Raw genomic sequence first — 15,772 nt, forward strand, 5'->3', positions numbered from 1 at the left:
GTTGTTGTTGTTGTTGTTCATTGAAAGACAAACAACCATGTTTAATTTCCCTGATCATGTATAAGGTCTGCAATAAAAAATTATTAAAAACGAATTATGGCATGTAGGCCTTCAGTAAACTATTGCATGGTATTTTTTTTATTTTGATTATTTTTTTATTTAATTCGTGAAAGTTGTGTCATGAAAGTTTCATTTACATTGACAGTGTTCTTGACTTGAGCGTCAATAAAAACGTGTAACAAAATAAAAGTCCTCGGGTTCTCACCATAGACAGCATATAAAGGTTGTATTCTGTATTCTTAGCTCAAGTACCCGTGATGGTTATATCTGTTTACACGCTCGACTTAATTATTAATTATTTTGTATAATTTTAATTTACGTTAATGAATTTGTATTTTATCAGAATTATTTATTTTGATTCCATTCAATTTCTATTATTTTTTAGTTCAAGCTAAATATAATTGTTTAAAATGTGGGTAACACTTTACAGTAAGGTTCATTAGTTAACATTAGTTAATGTATTAACTAACAATGAGCAATACATTTGTTACTGTCTGTATTTATTAATCTTTGTTGATGTTAGTAAATAATAATACCGCTGTTCATTGTTTAATAATGTTAGTTCACATTAGTGCATTAACTAATGTTAACAAATACAACCTTTGATTTTAATTACGTATTAGTAAATGTTAAAATGAATATTAACTAAGATTAATAAATGCCGAAGACGTATTGTTCATACTTAGTTAATGTTAACTAAGGTAGGTAACTAATGTTAACTAATTAACCGTATTGTAAAGTGTTACCAACATATGTTTGCAGTTATATGCGATTTTATGCCTATTTTTGCGCTGTTCTAATCTAGACTTCACAGTGTATGGATCTAAAGAGCGTCGAAAACGAGTGTCAAAATAAAAGTCCTAATTTTTGTCCCGTGATCGATCAGTTTGAGTTCACTTCACGAGTGTGTGTGTGAAATAATATGTGCCCCTAATCTCTAGTGTAAGCTGTCATCGGCTTTATTTGAAGAAGATACCGATAAACACCGGTTGTTTGTGTGTGTGAGGAGGGAGCGGTCGCGCGAGCGTGGAGGAGGGCGTGACGCGCGTGACGCGTGATGACGTGGCGCGCTGGATCAGCCGTCAGCCGAGCTCTCTCTCCACTGTAGATCAATAGATCCGTGTCGCTCTCGGCGCTTTCAAAATATTACATTGTTTGTCAGAAATGGAGGTGAATTCGTGCAACATCCAAGTGCTCCTGCAGGCAGCGGAGTATCTGGAGCGCAAGGAGAGAGGTATGAGTCGCGTTGTTTCCTTCTCGGGTTGTTTGCATTGAAACCGAAGCCGTTTCGGACAGTCTGACTGAGTGTGTGTGTGTGTGTGTGTGTGTGTTTTTATACACCTTCGTTAATATTTGCACTGAGTAATTCTTCATCTAGGTTTTAGGAGTGTTTTCTTCGTTGCACATGTGTATTGTGTGTGTTTGTAGAGTGGTGAAAAGAGCTTTTATCGCTGATATTGTTGTGTTTGGCTCTTGTGACCTACATTTCAGTTCTGTATTGTACACAATAAGGCGCGAAATCGTCACACATTTGAAAATGTAGCAGCGCTGCCGTTATTCTAAAGCGAGTTAACGTTACAATGTATCAAAAAACACGTCACGGGTAACGGATACACTGCACAGAATGGAACGCGTTGATTTCAAAAATGTCAAGTAGTTCGATGGCGCCAAAATCAGAAAGCGCTCACACACACACACACACACACACACATACACAGCTGATTTGATGAGAGCAGACTCCCGCTGTTTCTCGATGTATAATCAGTCAAGTGTCAGTGTGAATGTCTAAAATGTCTGATTTCAAGCTTGTGTTTATGGATCCTGCATGAAAGGAAGTATGCTGTATGTATTGTATATTTTCAGAGGCTGAGCACGGTTATGCCTCAGTGCTTCCCTTCTACAGTAAAGGAGATTCAGATAAGAGAAAAAAGCAGAAGTCAAAGAGCCTTTCCCCCGGGAACAGCAGGTGAGTGACAGATCTACTTAGTTAATGTACAACTATTGATCAACGAGATCGTTGATATTCATAAAATATTTAAGTTATTGTACTCCGATCATTCACTTTTGCTCTGTTATGTAAATGCATGATTATTTAGACTGTGCATGCACTTAATTGTTCGGTTAATTAAGTGCATTGGGATATTTACAGTCAACTTCTTAATGGTTTTCAATGTGAACATGTTTCTCACACTACAAAACACAGCAAGTGCAGAAGTGCAGACAAACCAAACATTATTCAGACACCAGATATTGTTTCACTAGTGTGTGCAGGACACTATAGTTCATTTATGTGAGTGAGGAGAGCAAAATAAAGTAAACTGTGACATATTATACACATAAACTCTTCATACAGAGACTACCAGTGACATTATATAAAATTTGGGACCAGAAATGATTGACACTTTGAGCGGATCATGTTCTGCTGAAGAGTTTCTTCTTTAACTGCTAATGCTCTTTTCACACACACACTGAACACACACACACACTGAACACAATGAAGCATTGCTTGGTCACTGGTTGAGCTAAACTGGTGTTATCTAATTGTGTAGTTAAATTTACCAGACGGACAAAACCTGTCAGATATCCACTGAGTTCATAACTTCGTCATATTTTATCACCATTTTCATAACTAAAGTGAATATAAACTGATAATGTGAGAAATGTTGGAGTCTGAATACGACTGTACATGAATTGGGACGCTCCTTCTGTCCTTATTCAGTCTCACCTTGTTCCAAATGTTCATTTTTGGGGTTAACAAAGGTTAATAGTAATTGCACAGATCCTATGAAAATAAATCTCTGATATTTCCTTCATATGAACAACTATGGCAAAAAATAAAGCTATTTGTTTCTGTTTTCAGGTCTGTTCACAATGAGTTGGAGAAACACAGGTAACCACGCTTTACTCTCACTCCACTTGCGATCCTGTTGTTGTTCTGAATTTGAAATGCTTCATGTAGGTGTGTGTGTGTGTGTAGGAGAGCTCAGCTGAGACACTGCCTGGATCAGCTGAAGGAGCAGGTTCCTCTGTCCTCTGACTCTGCGAGGAACACAACCCTTAACCTGCTCAGACAAGCCCAGCTGCACATCAAGGTGAGCCGGTTCTCCCACACACTGACAGTCATCAGGCCGAGCAGAACCTCCCGGTCTCTCTCTCGAGTCCGACACTGAGTGATTACACTGCAGTTCCTCCACTGGCCACTAGAGACTCAATCCCATAGACCCGCATGTTAAAATGCCCAACTTTACAGCAGAAATAAACATGTTTACAGCCGGGTGCAGAAAGTGGTTCTGGTCTATAAAGCTAATGTTGCCCTTCATGACGACTGTGAGGGGGTGAATATTTTTATATCTCATCCGTTTAAATGATATTAAGCCTAAAAGTTCTGCATAATTAAGGGCGTGTCCACTTGAGTGACAGGTGGATTGCTCTGATGTCACTACTAGCTGTTTGTCTGTTAGCGTCACCTCAGCTAATCCGCCTAGCTTGTACATGTTTGATTATCAGGCTCCGCCCACTTTGGGCTTCAAAAACGCTCTTCAGAAACACTACGGGTGACGTCACACACACTGCGAACATATTTGTTTTACAGTCTATGGTTCAAATGCAGAGAACATAAACCCATTTAACAGTAGCAGCAAAAATATGCTAAATAAATTGACAGTCTAACACCGAGTCCTAACCAGACGCGATGCGATAAGATCCAGCGACAAATAATTCTGTCCACACTAGACGCAACTGTGAGATGCGTAAAATTCAATCAAAACCCACAGCCAATCAGAACAGTGTGTGGGCGGAGTCTCAGGCGAGTGCACAGCCAATCAAAACAACATGTGGGCGGAGTCTCACGGTGAGTGCACAGCCAATCAGAACAGTGTGTGGGCGGAGTCTCACGGCGAGTGCACAGCCAATCAGAACAGCGTGTGGGCGGAGTCTCGCAGCAAGTGCACAGCCAATCAAAACAACGTGTGGGCGGAGTCTCATGGTGAGTGCACGGCCAATCAGAACAGCATGTGGGTGGAGTCTCGCGACGAATGCACAGCCAATCAGAACAGCGTCTGGGCGGAGTCTCGCGGCGAGTGCACGGCTAATCAGAACAGCTTGTGGGCGGAGTCTCGCAGAGTGCGCGGCCAATCAGAACAGCGTGTGGGCGGAGTCTCGCGGCTAGTGCACGGCCAATCAGAACAGCGTGTGGGCGGAGTCTCGCAGTGAGTGTATGGCCAATCAGAACAGCGTGTGGGTGGAGTCTCGCGGCGAGTGCACAGCCAATCAGAACAGCGTGTGGGTGGAGTCTCGTGGTGAGTGCATAGCCAATCAGAACAGCGTGTGGGCGGAGTCTCGTGGTGAGTGCATAGCCAATCAGAACAGCGTGTGGGCGGAGTCTCGCGGCGAGTGCACAGCCAATCAGAACAGTGTGTGGGCGGAGTCTCGTGGTGAGTGCATAGCCAATCAGAACAGCGTGTGGGCGGAGTCTCGCGGCGAGTGCACAGCCAATCAGAACAGCGTGTGGGCGGAGTCTCGTGGTGAGTGCATAGCCAATCAGAACAGCATGTGGGCGGAGTCTCGTGGTGAGTGCATAGCCAATCAGAACAGCGTGTGGGCGGAGTCTCGCGGCGAGAATGGATAAGTAGCTACATAATCAAATCCACAAATATTTAAAATTCATAGGCTACTGAGTGACTAAAACAATATTTGTCAAATAATACACTTGTTTGTTCACAGTTTGAACGTTCTTGTTTCCATTTGTTTAATCTCAAGATCTGAGGTGAATTCTCCAGTGTTGCTTTTACAGCTCAAAGCTGGAGCACTAAATGATATTCACAGTCACACGACACGCTTTTAACATTAAAGGGGTGGTTGATTGCGATTTCACTTTTTTCATTTTAAATAGTGTGTAATGTTGCTGTTGGTGCATGAACAGTATCTGCAAAGTTGCTGTGCTGAAAGTTCAACGTAAGCAGAGATATCGTCTTTTAAAAATCAGGAAGTTTAATGCCTACAAAAACGACTCGAATGGGACTACAACGAGATACTTCCCGGGTTTTATACGTAGCTAACCCATACATTTACATCAACCCTCCCTCCGCAATAAGCAAAAAAAATGGGGCGTGGCCATATTTCTGCGGCTTCGTGGAAGAGGAAGAGTTATAGTGGAGAGCTGTAGCCATGCCGTCGAAAGTGTGTTATTCTCACCCAGCTGTCAGGTCTTCTGTGCTCGGGCTTCCTATGGACGCTGTAGTTCGTCAACAATGGCTAAAATTTCTGTTTTATTATGTTCCTGAAAAGTAATCGTAGCTCTCTGTGCTGCGCATTTTACGGAAGACAGCTTCCAGAATCTCCACGAATTCAATGCCGGATTAAACAAGAAACTGTGACTAAAACATGAAGCAGTTCCAACTTTAAAACCAGAGGCAGCCGTTGTTGGGCCACAACCTGTAAGTAAGACTTAATCATTCTAAATGTATTTGCATGTATAATTTCAGAAGTAATGTTTTAGTTTTATCAGGGACGTAAACAAATGCCAGCGCTCGCATTAGCCACTTAGTTATGCTATTTCGTGTGTCTATGACAAACGCGTACAAACATTTTGAACCTGCAATTTGTAATTATGTACTAATTTTGTAAATGTATTTTCCATATATACTTTATGAAGTAATTTTTCGATTTGATCAAGAACGTAAACCAATGCCAAAGCTGTTTGTTTATAGTAGCTAGCCAGTTAGTTCGATGCTATTTTGTGTGTATAAGACAAACGTGTATAAAGTTTAAAAATATATATGTAATCGCAACAGCAAACTTCAGCTGCGGTATTACTCAGTCATTTATTCAGTTATATTAAATGTTTAATCAGGAGAAACCCGTATCTCAAAAGCTAACAAGTGTCAGCAGTGGCATTTTCAAGTAACAGCGTATCGAAATTATTATATAATAATAGAATAATAATTTAATAAAAAAAATACCATTCAGAAACGTTTTGTAAGAGTGTTTGGGGAGGTTCTGCTTGACTCTCTTCATTGCCGCTTTCTGGGTCTGATTCTGGCTCAAACTGACGGCAGTATTGACACCATTATTTACATTTGACCGGAGCACATGCAACTTTCGCCCGTAAAGGTGATGGGCGTGAAGTTTCCGGAGAACGTGCACTACGCAGTTTAGCCAATTACAACACACCGGCCCAGCTAACCAATCTGAGCCCATGCCTGTTTCTGAGGGAGTGGTTTCATAGAATCAGGAAGTCAACCGGTCGTTCAAATGACAGAGGAGAAAGCGGCTTACAATAAAGGTCAAATTTATGAAAAATAAGGCTTAAAAAAATAAAAAAAAGACGAAGACATGTTATATTGCACCCCATAAACACAATCATGCAAAGAAAAAAAGCAGTAAACCACCCCTTTAAATAAAGCACATAAACAGTGCCTGAGATTATCATCGGCACACTTTGTGTTTGTTGTTCCAGCGCGATGACGTCACAGAAAAATACAAACCGTTTCTAAAGTAGAGTCGTCGCGGCTGGTTAGCACAACTACTCTGATTAGCACGGAAAAGACACATTTATCGCGCGCCGTGTGTAGTTAGGATACGGTGTAATGCACAACATCCACATCACTCGTTGGCCAGATGGGTCTTTTCATAACTGCACTTCGATTGTCCGAATGGGCTTTATGCACAGCTGCACTACTTCCTGAACTTCAGCCAGCTCCTTTGTTTCCTGTCTGCCATTATTGGACAAACTGATTAATCCAGGTGTGTCTGATTATTGTTGTTGGTCAGGCACACCTGGATTAATCAGTTTGTCCAATAATGGCAGACAGGAAACAAAGGAGCTGGCTGAAGTTCAGGAAGTAGTGCAGCTGTGCATAAAGCCAATTAACGTGCGGGAAAATCCCAACAGAACTCCCGAAGTAAACAAAGAGGAGGATCCGGCAGCAACACGCCGCTTTACTGTGGAGAGCCGACTGCGTGTGCTGATTCCCCAGTCATAGTTTCATATATAGTTCTACACCACTTTAGCAAACAGTAACATTTGAGAATGAAGCGAGGATGCGGCTTGAAAATAATGCACTGCACGCGGCGCGTCACTTCAGGAGGAGGCGTGCATTAATGTTGCTAAACAGTGACATAACCCATGTGTCTGACAGCAAACAATGCTATTTTGCCCCATTACATATGCCTGATCCTGGCGATGCAGCAGAGGTTTACTGAGCGTGTGTGTGTGTGTGTGTGTGTGTGCGCAGAAGCTGCAGGAGCAGGACGAGCGCTCGGAGCTGCTGAAGGGCCGTCTGCGCTGGGAGCAGAGAGAGTTGCGCACGCGACTGGAGAAACTGCAGGGCGGATCCGAGCGCATGAGGAACGACAGCCTGGGCTCCACCGTGTCCTCGGAGAGATCCGACTCGGAGAGAGGTGATCATCTCACACACACACACACACTCACAGCTCACACACACTCACAGCTCACCGGGGTCATACTTGCGCTTTCAGGGTCACGTGTTTATTCAGGGCTGCTGATTTAAACAAGGAGTAGTTCACTTTAAAATGAACATTAGCCCATGATTTACTCGCCCTCAAGCCATCCTAGGTGTGTGTGACGAGCACAATCTGAGTTACATTAATGTCCTGACTCTTCCTAGCTTTAGCAAACTAGCGAACACTCCTGCTAACTGACTGACAGGACGTGTTGAAGACCAAAATATCTGTGTGTGTGTGTTTGCAGAGGACGTGGAGATCGATGTGGAGAGTGTGTGTGTAACACTGATCTGTGTGTGTGTGTGTCTGCAGAGGACGTGGAGATCGATGTGGAGAGTGTGTAACACTGATCTGTGTGTGTGTGTGTGTGTGTGTGTTTGCAGAGGACGTGGAGATCGATGTGGAGAGTGTGTTTGAGTGTGTAACACTGATCTGTGTGTGTGTGTGTGTGTTTGCAGAGGACGTGGAGATTGATGTGGAGAGTGTGTTTGAGTGTGTAACACTGATCTGTGTGTGTGTGTGTGTGTGTGTGTTTGCAGAGGACGTGGAGATCGATGTGGAGAGTGTGTTTGAGTGTGTAACACTGATCTGTGTGTGTGTGTGTGTGTGTGTGTGTGTTTGCAGAGGACGTGGAGATCGATGTGGAGAGTGTGTTTGAGTGTGTAACACTGATCTGTGTGTGTGTGTGTGTTTGCAGAGGACGTGGAGATCGATGTGGAGAGTGTGTAACACTGATCTCTGTGTGTGTGTGTGTGTGTGTTTGCAGAGGACGTGGAGATTGATGTGGAGAGTGTGTTTGAGTGTGTAACACTGATCTGTGTGTGTGTGTGTGTGTGTGTGTTTGCAGAGGACGTGGAGATCGATGTGGAGCGTGTGTTTGAGTGTGTAACACTGATCTGTGTGTGTGTGTGTGTGTTTGCAGAGGACGTGGAGATCGATGTGGAGAGTGTGTTTGAGTGTGTAACACTGATCTGTGTGTGTGTGTGTGTGTGTGTGTTTGCAGAGGACGTGGAGATCGATGTGGAGAGTGTGTTTGAGTGTGTAACACTGATCTGTGTGTGTGTGTGTGTGTGTGTGTTTGCAGAGGACGTGGAGATCGATGTGGAGAGCATGGTGTGGACGCTGGAGTGTGACGGCCTGGTCTCGGCTCACGCTGGAGTGGACCACAGCTACTCTACATCTGACCACTCCTGGTTATGACTGATGCTCCTCTTCATCATCTTCTTCATCACAGAACAGCCTTATGTCTCTGACTCTGACAACATCAGCAGACGTCTCCTGAGCACGACTGGAATATATCCCGCGCGGTGTTGTCTCCACACCGCCGGCGTTATGGTGCTCTAGCACACACACACTCTGGAGGCCGCGCGCGGCGAGGAGGTCCGGTGCGCTGGACCCGCTCCCATCGGCTTGCACTTACACGCTTCAGTCCGGCTTATTTAATCCCGAGTTTTGATACGTTGCACAAAGCATACGCATGAGCACTTGCGCAGTCTCTCTAGATGTGTGTTGTTCCTAATGTGTGAGATTGCAGATTATGTCCATGCATTTTTGATGCTGTTACTTTCTAATTGAAAAATATATCTAAAATTTGGGGGAGGCTAATTCAACGCTGCGTTCAGAAGGAAGTACCGTATATACCCGAATATAAGACGAGGTTTTTGTTCTGAAAAATGGGGGGTCGTCTTATATTCGCGATATAGACAAAATCACGGGGGAAAGGGAGAAAGAACGAATGAATATGAAATAGTGACTGAAACTCGACCCATTAAGACAAAACCAGCTTTCCCTTCCAAGATGTTAAGACACGTGTGTGTGTGTGTGTTATGAATTCCAATCAGTCGTAAATGTGACGCGCGTGCACGCTCATTCTCAATTAGCATAAACCCCGCCCATTAAATCCGACTGACAACCATATATGGGCATCACATTATGACACCAAACGAAGGATTTCAACATGTCTTCTCAAAAGCAAAAATTCTCATTATCAGATCATATTTTATTATCAGAAGTTCATTCAAAACGCCACATTTTATTTTCAATACAATTTCATACATAGTGGCGTATCCGGTCCTAAAACTTACAGACGCAGTTCCTGGAGTTTCATCTGTTAATCGAACAGTCCCAGAAGTGAAGAGAAAACGGTTCGACATGAAGCTCGACTGCAAGAAACTAATGTTCACTTCGAAAAACTATATCCAGCACTATTGAGCAATTAATAATGTGATTAAAGTGTCCGTCTGCAGATGCTATCACTGGCTCTCATAATAACAGTAAAAAGAAACACCGAATGTAATTACTATATATCATATTTGTTCAAAATGCTGTGTAAATATGTATTAAGGTGAATTAAACTGCAGCTTATTATTGAGCAAAACGTTCGGATGTTAAACGCATATTTCCGCGTGGCCGGGAGCAGGTGCAGATTTCTGTCGTACAAACTAACATTTGGAAAATACCAACATTTTAATGAATCCGAAAATTTACGCCAGAACCACTTTACACACGAGTTACACACACATTCGTTCTGCTCGTGAATGAGACCCAATATCTGTGCTGTGATTTCGGCTATACTTGCATGTAAAATTAGAGAAGCAATATAATATCTGTGTTTAACTGAATTAAAACACTGTGCCGCGCGTGCTAGAGAGAGAGAGAGAGAGAGAGAGAGAGAAAGGTGCGCGTGCTTGAAGAGGGAATTAATTATCAGTGAAATTTTCAAATAAAATTATTTTCGGTTGAAAAATAGATTTTTTTCCACAAAAATCTCTTTTTGTCCCAAAAATAAGTGGAAATGGGGGGGGTCGTCTTATATTCGGGTATATACGTTAATGCTTTCTTTTGTCCTTTGCAGCAGTGCATTTGATTTTCTTTTCATTACACTTTATTTTAAGGTGTCATTGTTACAGTGTAATTACATATTTAAGCACTGAGTGATATTAACTACATGTGCTCACTATAGGGTTAGTTGCATGTAATTATGCATAATGTACTGTTGTTACTATGGTAAGTACACGTAACAAGGACACTGTAAGATGAAGCGTTAGCTCTCTTCCGCGGGTGTGTTACGGGGTAACGGTACAGGTGAGTTTATCATAATCTGCTCTGTGACGCTTCTTGGTTTAGTCCTGTGCTTTGGTTCACTGGTGAACTGAAGTTGGTGCTGTTCACACACATCGACACGCTTATGTTGAGCCCTAAAGAAAACAGTGAAGTGTTTTTTAGTCTTTATATTTTATTTTTTAATTTGTATAGTGGATTTTCATCATTTCCCCCTAAGATGTGTTCGTCTGCTCATGTTTTTAGTACACACCTTTAAACTGCAATTCAGTGTGTTGGTAGTCTCGACAAAATACACCGGCTGTATTCGCCAACTGTTCAGTATATGCTCATATCAGTCATTTATGCAAACTATTATGAACATGCCTTTTGTTTTTCGATGTTTGTACAGTAATTGTGCTAATGTACACAGATGTACATTGTATATACAGTTCTGAACACCAAAAGCCTTATGAATGATTTGTATGTCATTGGACCAGGAACACCTTTGTATTTATGTCTCTCCTTGTACCCATATGTAGCATTTTATTATTTTTTACCAACATAAGCATTTTGTACAAATAAATATTTTATGTATTTAATTTGACTTGTGATTTTTTTTTTTTTTGCATACGTTATACATTTGAAACTCAACTTATTTCTGAAGAAAATGTGAGCACTTGTATTTTGTTATGGAATATTGCAGTTTATTATAAATTATTGTTACAATTCATCTTACAGTGTAATTATATATTTAAGTATGGAGTAATATTAATTACTACATGTAATTAGTATAGGGTTAGTTGCATTTAATTATGCATAATTTATTGTTAGGAGTAACAAATTATTAGTAACTTGAGTAAATATGTAATCAGATTACTTTTAAGTAACTAGTAAAGTAACACGTTACTTAAAAATTTGCAAAAAAAAAGTGCGAGTTAGTTATTTCAATAAGTAACTTTGCTTCCCGTGTATTAACTGACAGCTCTATTGTTTCCTCTCTTGTTAGACTAAAAATGTAAGCATAATCGTATCACTTGCTCAAAACGGATTCAGTATTTATAGAAAATAATAAAAACTGAAATGCAAACTCAGATTATTCCGCAAACCTGTAATAATTAAATGCTAAATAACACTGTATTTAATCTGATTTTATTAACCAGTATCTTAAAAATTGTGTCCATTAAAACTCAACAAAATTACATATTTAAACGTTTTTCCTTGAGAAAAATTACTTCATGCCTTAAAACAGCTTGAATGTAGCTACACCATTGCCGCATTTAGTATTCGTGGTTCTATGAATATGCAAATTAGCCCCCCGCCTCCACTCACTCACTCACAGCCGCTGAGAAAAAGTTATGTAAAAGTAACTAGCACAATTAGTTACTTTTTAAAGAAGTAGCGCAATTTTGTAAAAGTAACTTTCCCCAATGCTGATTGTAACCACATGTAACAAGGACACTGTAAACGCGAACCAAACCGGAGCTAGCGCGTCAGAGCCCGCCACGATGGGCGTGACTTACGCTATAAAAGCAGACCATTTTCGCCATGGCATCAGATTTAATCTCCTTCAGCGACCTTTGACGTTTCAAGCCAAGCAGCTGGAACAAGCCTTACCTGCAGCGGACCAGCGCCGCCGTCTCTTCGAGGAAGCCGCTTTTCTTCTGTCGCTGTCCTCCTGCGGCCATCCGGCGACTACGCAATACTAAAAGCCGGTTGGATGGATGGTTTCTGCCCAGGCGCCAGCAGGCTCCCGTCACAAACCAGCGCCATTTTTCCTGAGGTGCACGAAGAGCTGACGAAATCATGGCGCGCCCCTTACTCGGCGCGCACAAGCTCTTCCGCTTCCGCAACGGAAAAGGGGTACGAGAAGCTGCCTCCCCTCGAAGAAGCGGTCGCCGCTCATCTCTGCCCGCCCACTGCTCAAGCTCGAGCTGCTCGAGGGCTGAACCTCACTGACATCAAGGAGGCGGACAGACAGCGTTCCTCGACTCGCCAGTCTCCAGCACTGGCCTCTTCGGCCCAGGTATGCGGCACTTTCTGCCCAAATGCTCCAGTTCAGCTTCGAGTCGACCCAGAAGAACGCCGCCTCCTCAGCTAGCGAAGCCAGTGCCTCGGATCTCTCATCGGCTGATACCCAGCAGCGCTCACGAGCGGCTAATCGCTAGCAGTGCCCACAGGGCCCCCGACCCAGGATTGTGTTGGACCCTGAGCCTCCGAAGACCTCCTAGTAACGGGAGAGAAAAGAGAGTCTCGCCGCGGCCGGACCACCCTCAAAGATAACTCGCTCAAATCTTGCGGCTCCCTGTTTAGCTCTGGCGGCTGGAGATTTTTCTACTGTAGTCAATGCAGTTGCACTGCACGCACTCCTACAAACAACTGCTGTTTTAACAGCGACCCAAATAAAGCACAAAAAGAGTATGTTTCAAACACACAACAGCCGGGTAACCGGTCCCCCTTCACTAGGTGGCCCCTGATCCCCAGTTGTCACTCTATCTCAGATCAGTCGAGCCGAGGCCCGGCGAGCCAGCCCTGTACTGAGTGTGTGCAAAAAACACGGGGAAAAGGTCCCCCCATGCTAGGCGGCCCATCCCCAATTTTCATTCAACCCCTATCCACACGGGCCCATTCCCAAAGTGTCAAATTGGGTAATGAACACTATAAAGCTGGGTTACGCCGAGGCGCCGAGACCAATTCGGGCTTCGCACCGAAATAATAAGCCTGCTAGCAAAGGGGGCTATAGAGATAGCTAAGCCAGTCTGGGTTTTACAGTCGCTACTTCCTTGTTGATACTGCTGAGTTGCTCAGTTGTTTTGCGTCTGTAAGCCTCGTATATCTTTCTGTTTTGAATCTCTGTTTACTATCATTCACCGTTGTTTAAGCGAAATATAACTTACTCACCATCACCTATTAACCTGTCAGTCTAATTCATTGCTAGCACAAAACGCTAGTATTTCGCTAGCCTGTTAGCGTGCCATCTGTGCGCTCTTTATTTATTTAATTTGCTCGCGCCAGTCAACAAACACGGTAAGTCATCATGTCATCCTCTCCTCTTATTGTCACCTGCACTTCATGTGTCATGTATAGCGTAGCTTTCTCTGTCAGCACAGGATTTACATGTGATAGATGCAAGGAGACAGTCAGGCTGACGGAGAAGATTTCCGAACTAGAGACACGCATCCAAACTTTAATTGAGGATAGTAAGAGTGCAAGGGCTGTAGATACTGCTTTGGATGCGACTAGTTTAGTGAACACTGTACATTGTTCGGTAGAGCCGTGCAGCAGGGCAGATGGGTGACGGTACGACGCTATAGTCACGGGACAAAACACCGCTCTTCCGTTCCGATTTCAACATTGACAGAACTAGTTACTACAACCTAGTAATTGGCGATTCGATCACACGGAACGTGAAAATAGAGACACCAGCCACCATAGTCACATGTTTGCCGGGAGCCAGAGCGCCTGACATCAAAGCAAATTTAAAAGAGCTGGCTAATGCTAAACGTAAATTCTCTAAGATTATTATTCACGTCGGCACTAATGATGTTCGACTCCGCCAGTCGGAGATCACCAAAATTAATATTAAAGAGGTGTGTGAACTCGCAAGTACGATGTCAAGCACTGTAATTTGCTCTGGCCCCCTTCCTGTTCGCCGGAGTGATGAGATAGTTAGTAGATTGTGTTCACTCAATGGCTAATTGGTGTCCGCAAAATAATACAGATTTCATAGACAATTGGAAAAGTTTTTGGGGCAGACCTGACCTGTTGAAAAGAGATGGTATTCATCCCTCCTGGGACAGTGCTGCTCTTCTCTCTAGTAATATGGCATATAGTCCTAGAGCTCAAACATGACAATCTGGGGCTCAGGTCAGGAAGCAGACAGACTGGCTTAACCGACCGTCTGCTAGCGTACGTTAGTAACGTACATAACCGAGTAAGTTATCCTCTCTCCATGACTGTAAACAATAAAACAGCGAATTTGTAAACACAGACGTCATGCATGTTACGTGTTGTTTTGTGGCATCGCTGTGGAAGAGTAATTAGCTGATTAAATGGATTTACTTATTACAAAGTTAACGAAAGTTATCCTGAGCATTGTAATGTTTGAAGGAGATGTCATGACTAATGTCAGCAGACCAGGAAGATTTTAAAACGAGCGGTTCATTCCTCCACAGCTAACCTGGTAATATATAACAATATTGTATGATTTAGATATTATTTATGTAATTATTAATCAATCACACGTACAATTTTAGTTTATCAATGATTTTTACACAGTTTAAATGAATAAATATATGAAGATAATATAAATACGCTTTAGAATCAATAGATAAAGCTATAAAATGACTTCATGTGAGCTTAAATGTTCATTTCTCTCTATACCTTTATCAACTGTATAAACTAACTTCACAACTTTTACTTGCACTGATGTAGCAAGACTTTCTTCTTTTAGTTGTCCTCTTTCACAGACAGTTATTTTCTTATTGTTGTGTACATTTTCAATCTCGTAATATTCTGCAGAAGAGAGAAGTGATCGCGCTGCTTCTCTCGCGAGAAATGAACCGCAGAGTTTCACTGCTTCTCAACATGTGATTGGCTGTTCACTATGGGGTTATTATTGTTGCAATATTCCAAATAAATAGATTAATATTCACAAATAAATGTAAAGAGATTCACAAAAATGTATCGAATTCACAAATAAATAGTTAAAGATTCACAAATGTGTGCAGCGATTTACAAATGCACAGAAAGCGGTTCACAAATAAATGTCAGGCAGAGTTGTGTTTGTAAAATAATAAAACATTTGTAAACATTTTATTTATTTGCAAATCTCATTTTATTTATTTGTGAATTTTATAATTTTTGTGAATCTCTTTACATTTATTTGTGAATATTAATCTATTTATTTGGAATATTGCAACAATAATAACCCCATAGTTCGCTACTGATGTCACTCCTAAACTCAGGATCAAAAGCCTGAGTTAACAGAGAAAGTTGATGATCAGCATCATGGGACCAACGAAGCCCGGTTGGATTGGTTTTGTCAACTTGAAAGTAATCCTGTAACCCCGAGTTTGTTCAACTACCATCATGGTACAGGCCCCAGGTACTCTTGAATCAGAATAAGTTCCTCTTGCAGCGTCTCTTCTCTGATGACGAGGGCGGAGCTATAACCTGTCACTCACAGTCACAATCAAGCCCCGCCCAC

At 42.3% G+C, this 15,772-nt stretch overlaps 1 protein-coding gene across 1 annotated transcript; it reads left to right on the plus strand.

Moving 5' to 3' along the window:
• Positions 1-1,068: 1,068 nt before the first annotated feature.
• mxd3 (MAX dimerization protein 3) lies at positions 1,069-11,165 on the plus strand. The gene is made up of 6 exons (XM_079630030.1): positions 1,069-1,294; positions 1,924-2,026; positions 2,921-2,950; positions 3,038-3,152; positions 7,296-7,461; positions 8,609-11,165. The coding sequence occupies exons 1-6, from the start codon at positions 1,225-1,227 to the stop codon at positions 8,722-8,724; spliced, it is 600 nt and encodes a 199-aa protein (XP_079486156.1). The 5' UTR covers positions 1,069-1,224; the 3' UTR covers positions 8,725-11,165.
• Positions 11,166-15,772: the final 4,607 nt, after the last annotated feature.

Source organism: Phoxinus phoxinus (assembly GCF_949152265.1).
Source record: "Phoxinus phoxinus genome assembly, chromosome: 12".
In the NCBI taxonomy this organism is placed as follows: domain Eukaryota; kingdom Metazoa; phylum Chordata; class Actinopteri; order Cypriniformes; family Leuciscidae; genus Phoxinus; species Phoxinus phoxinus.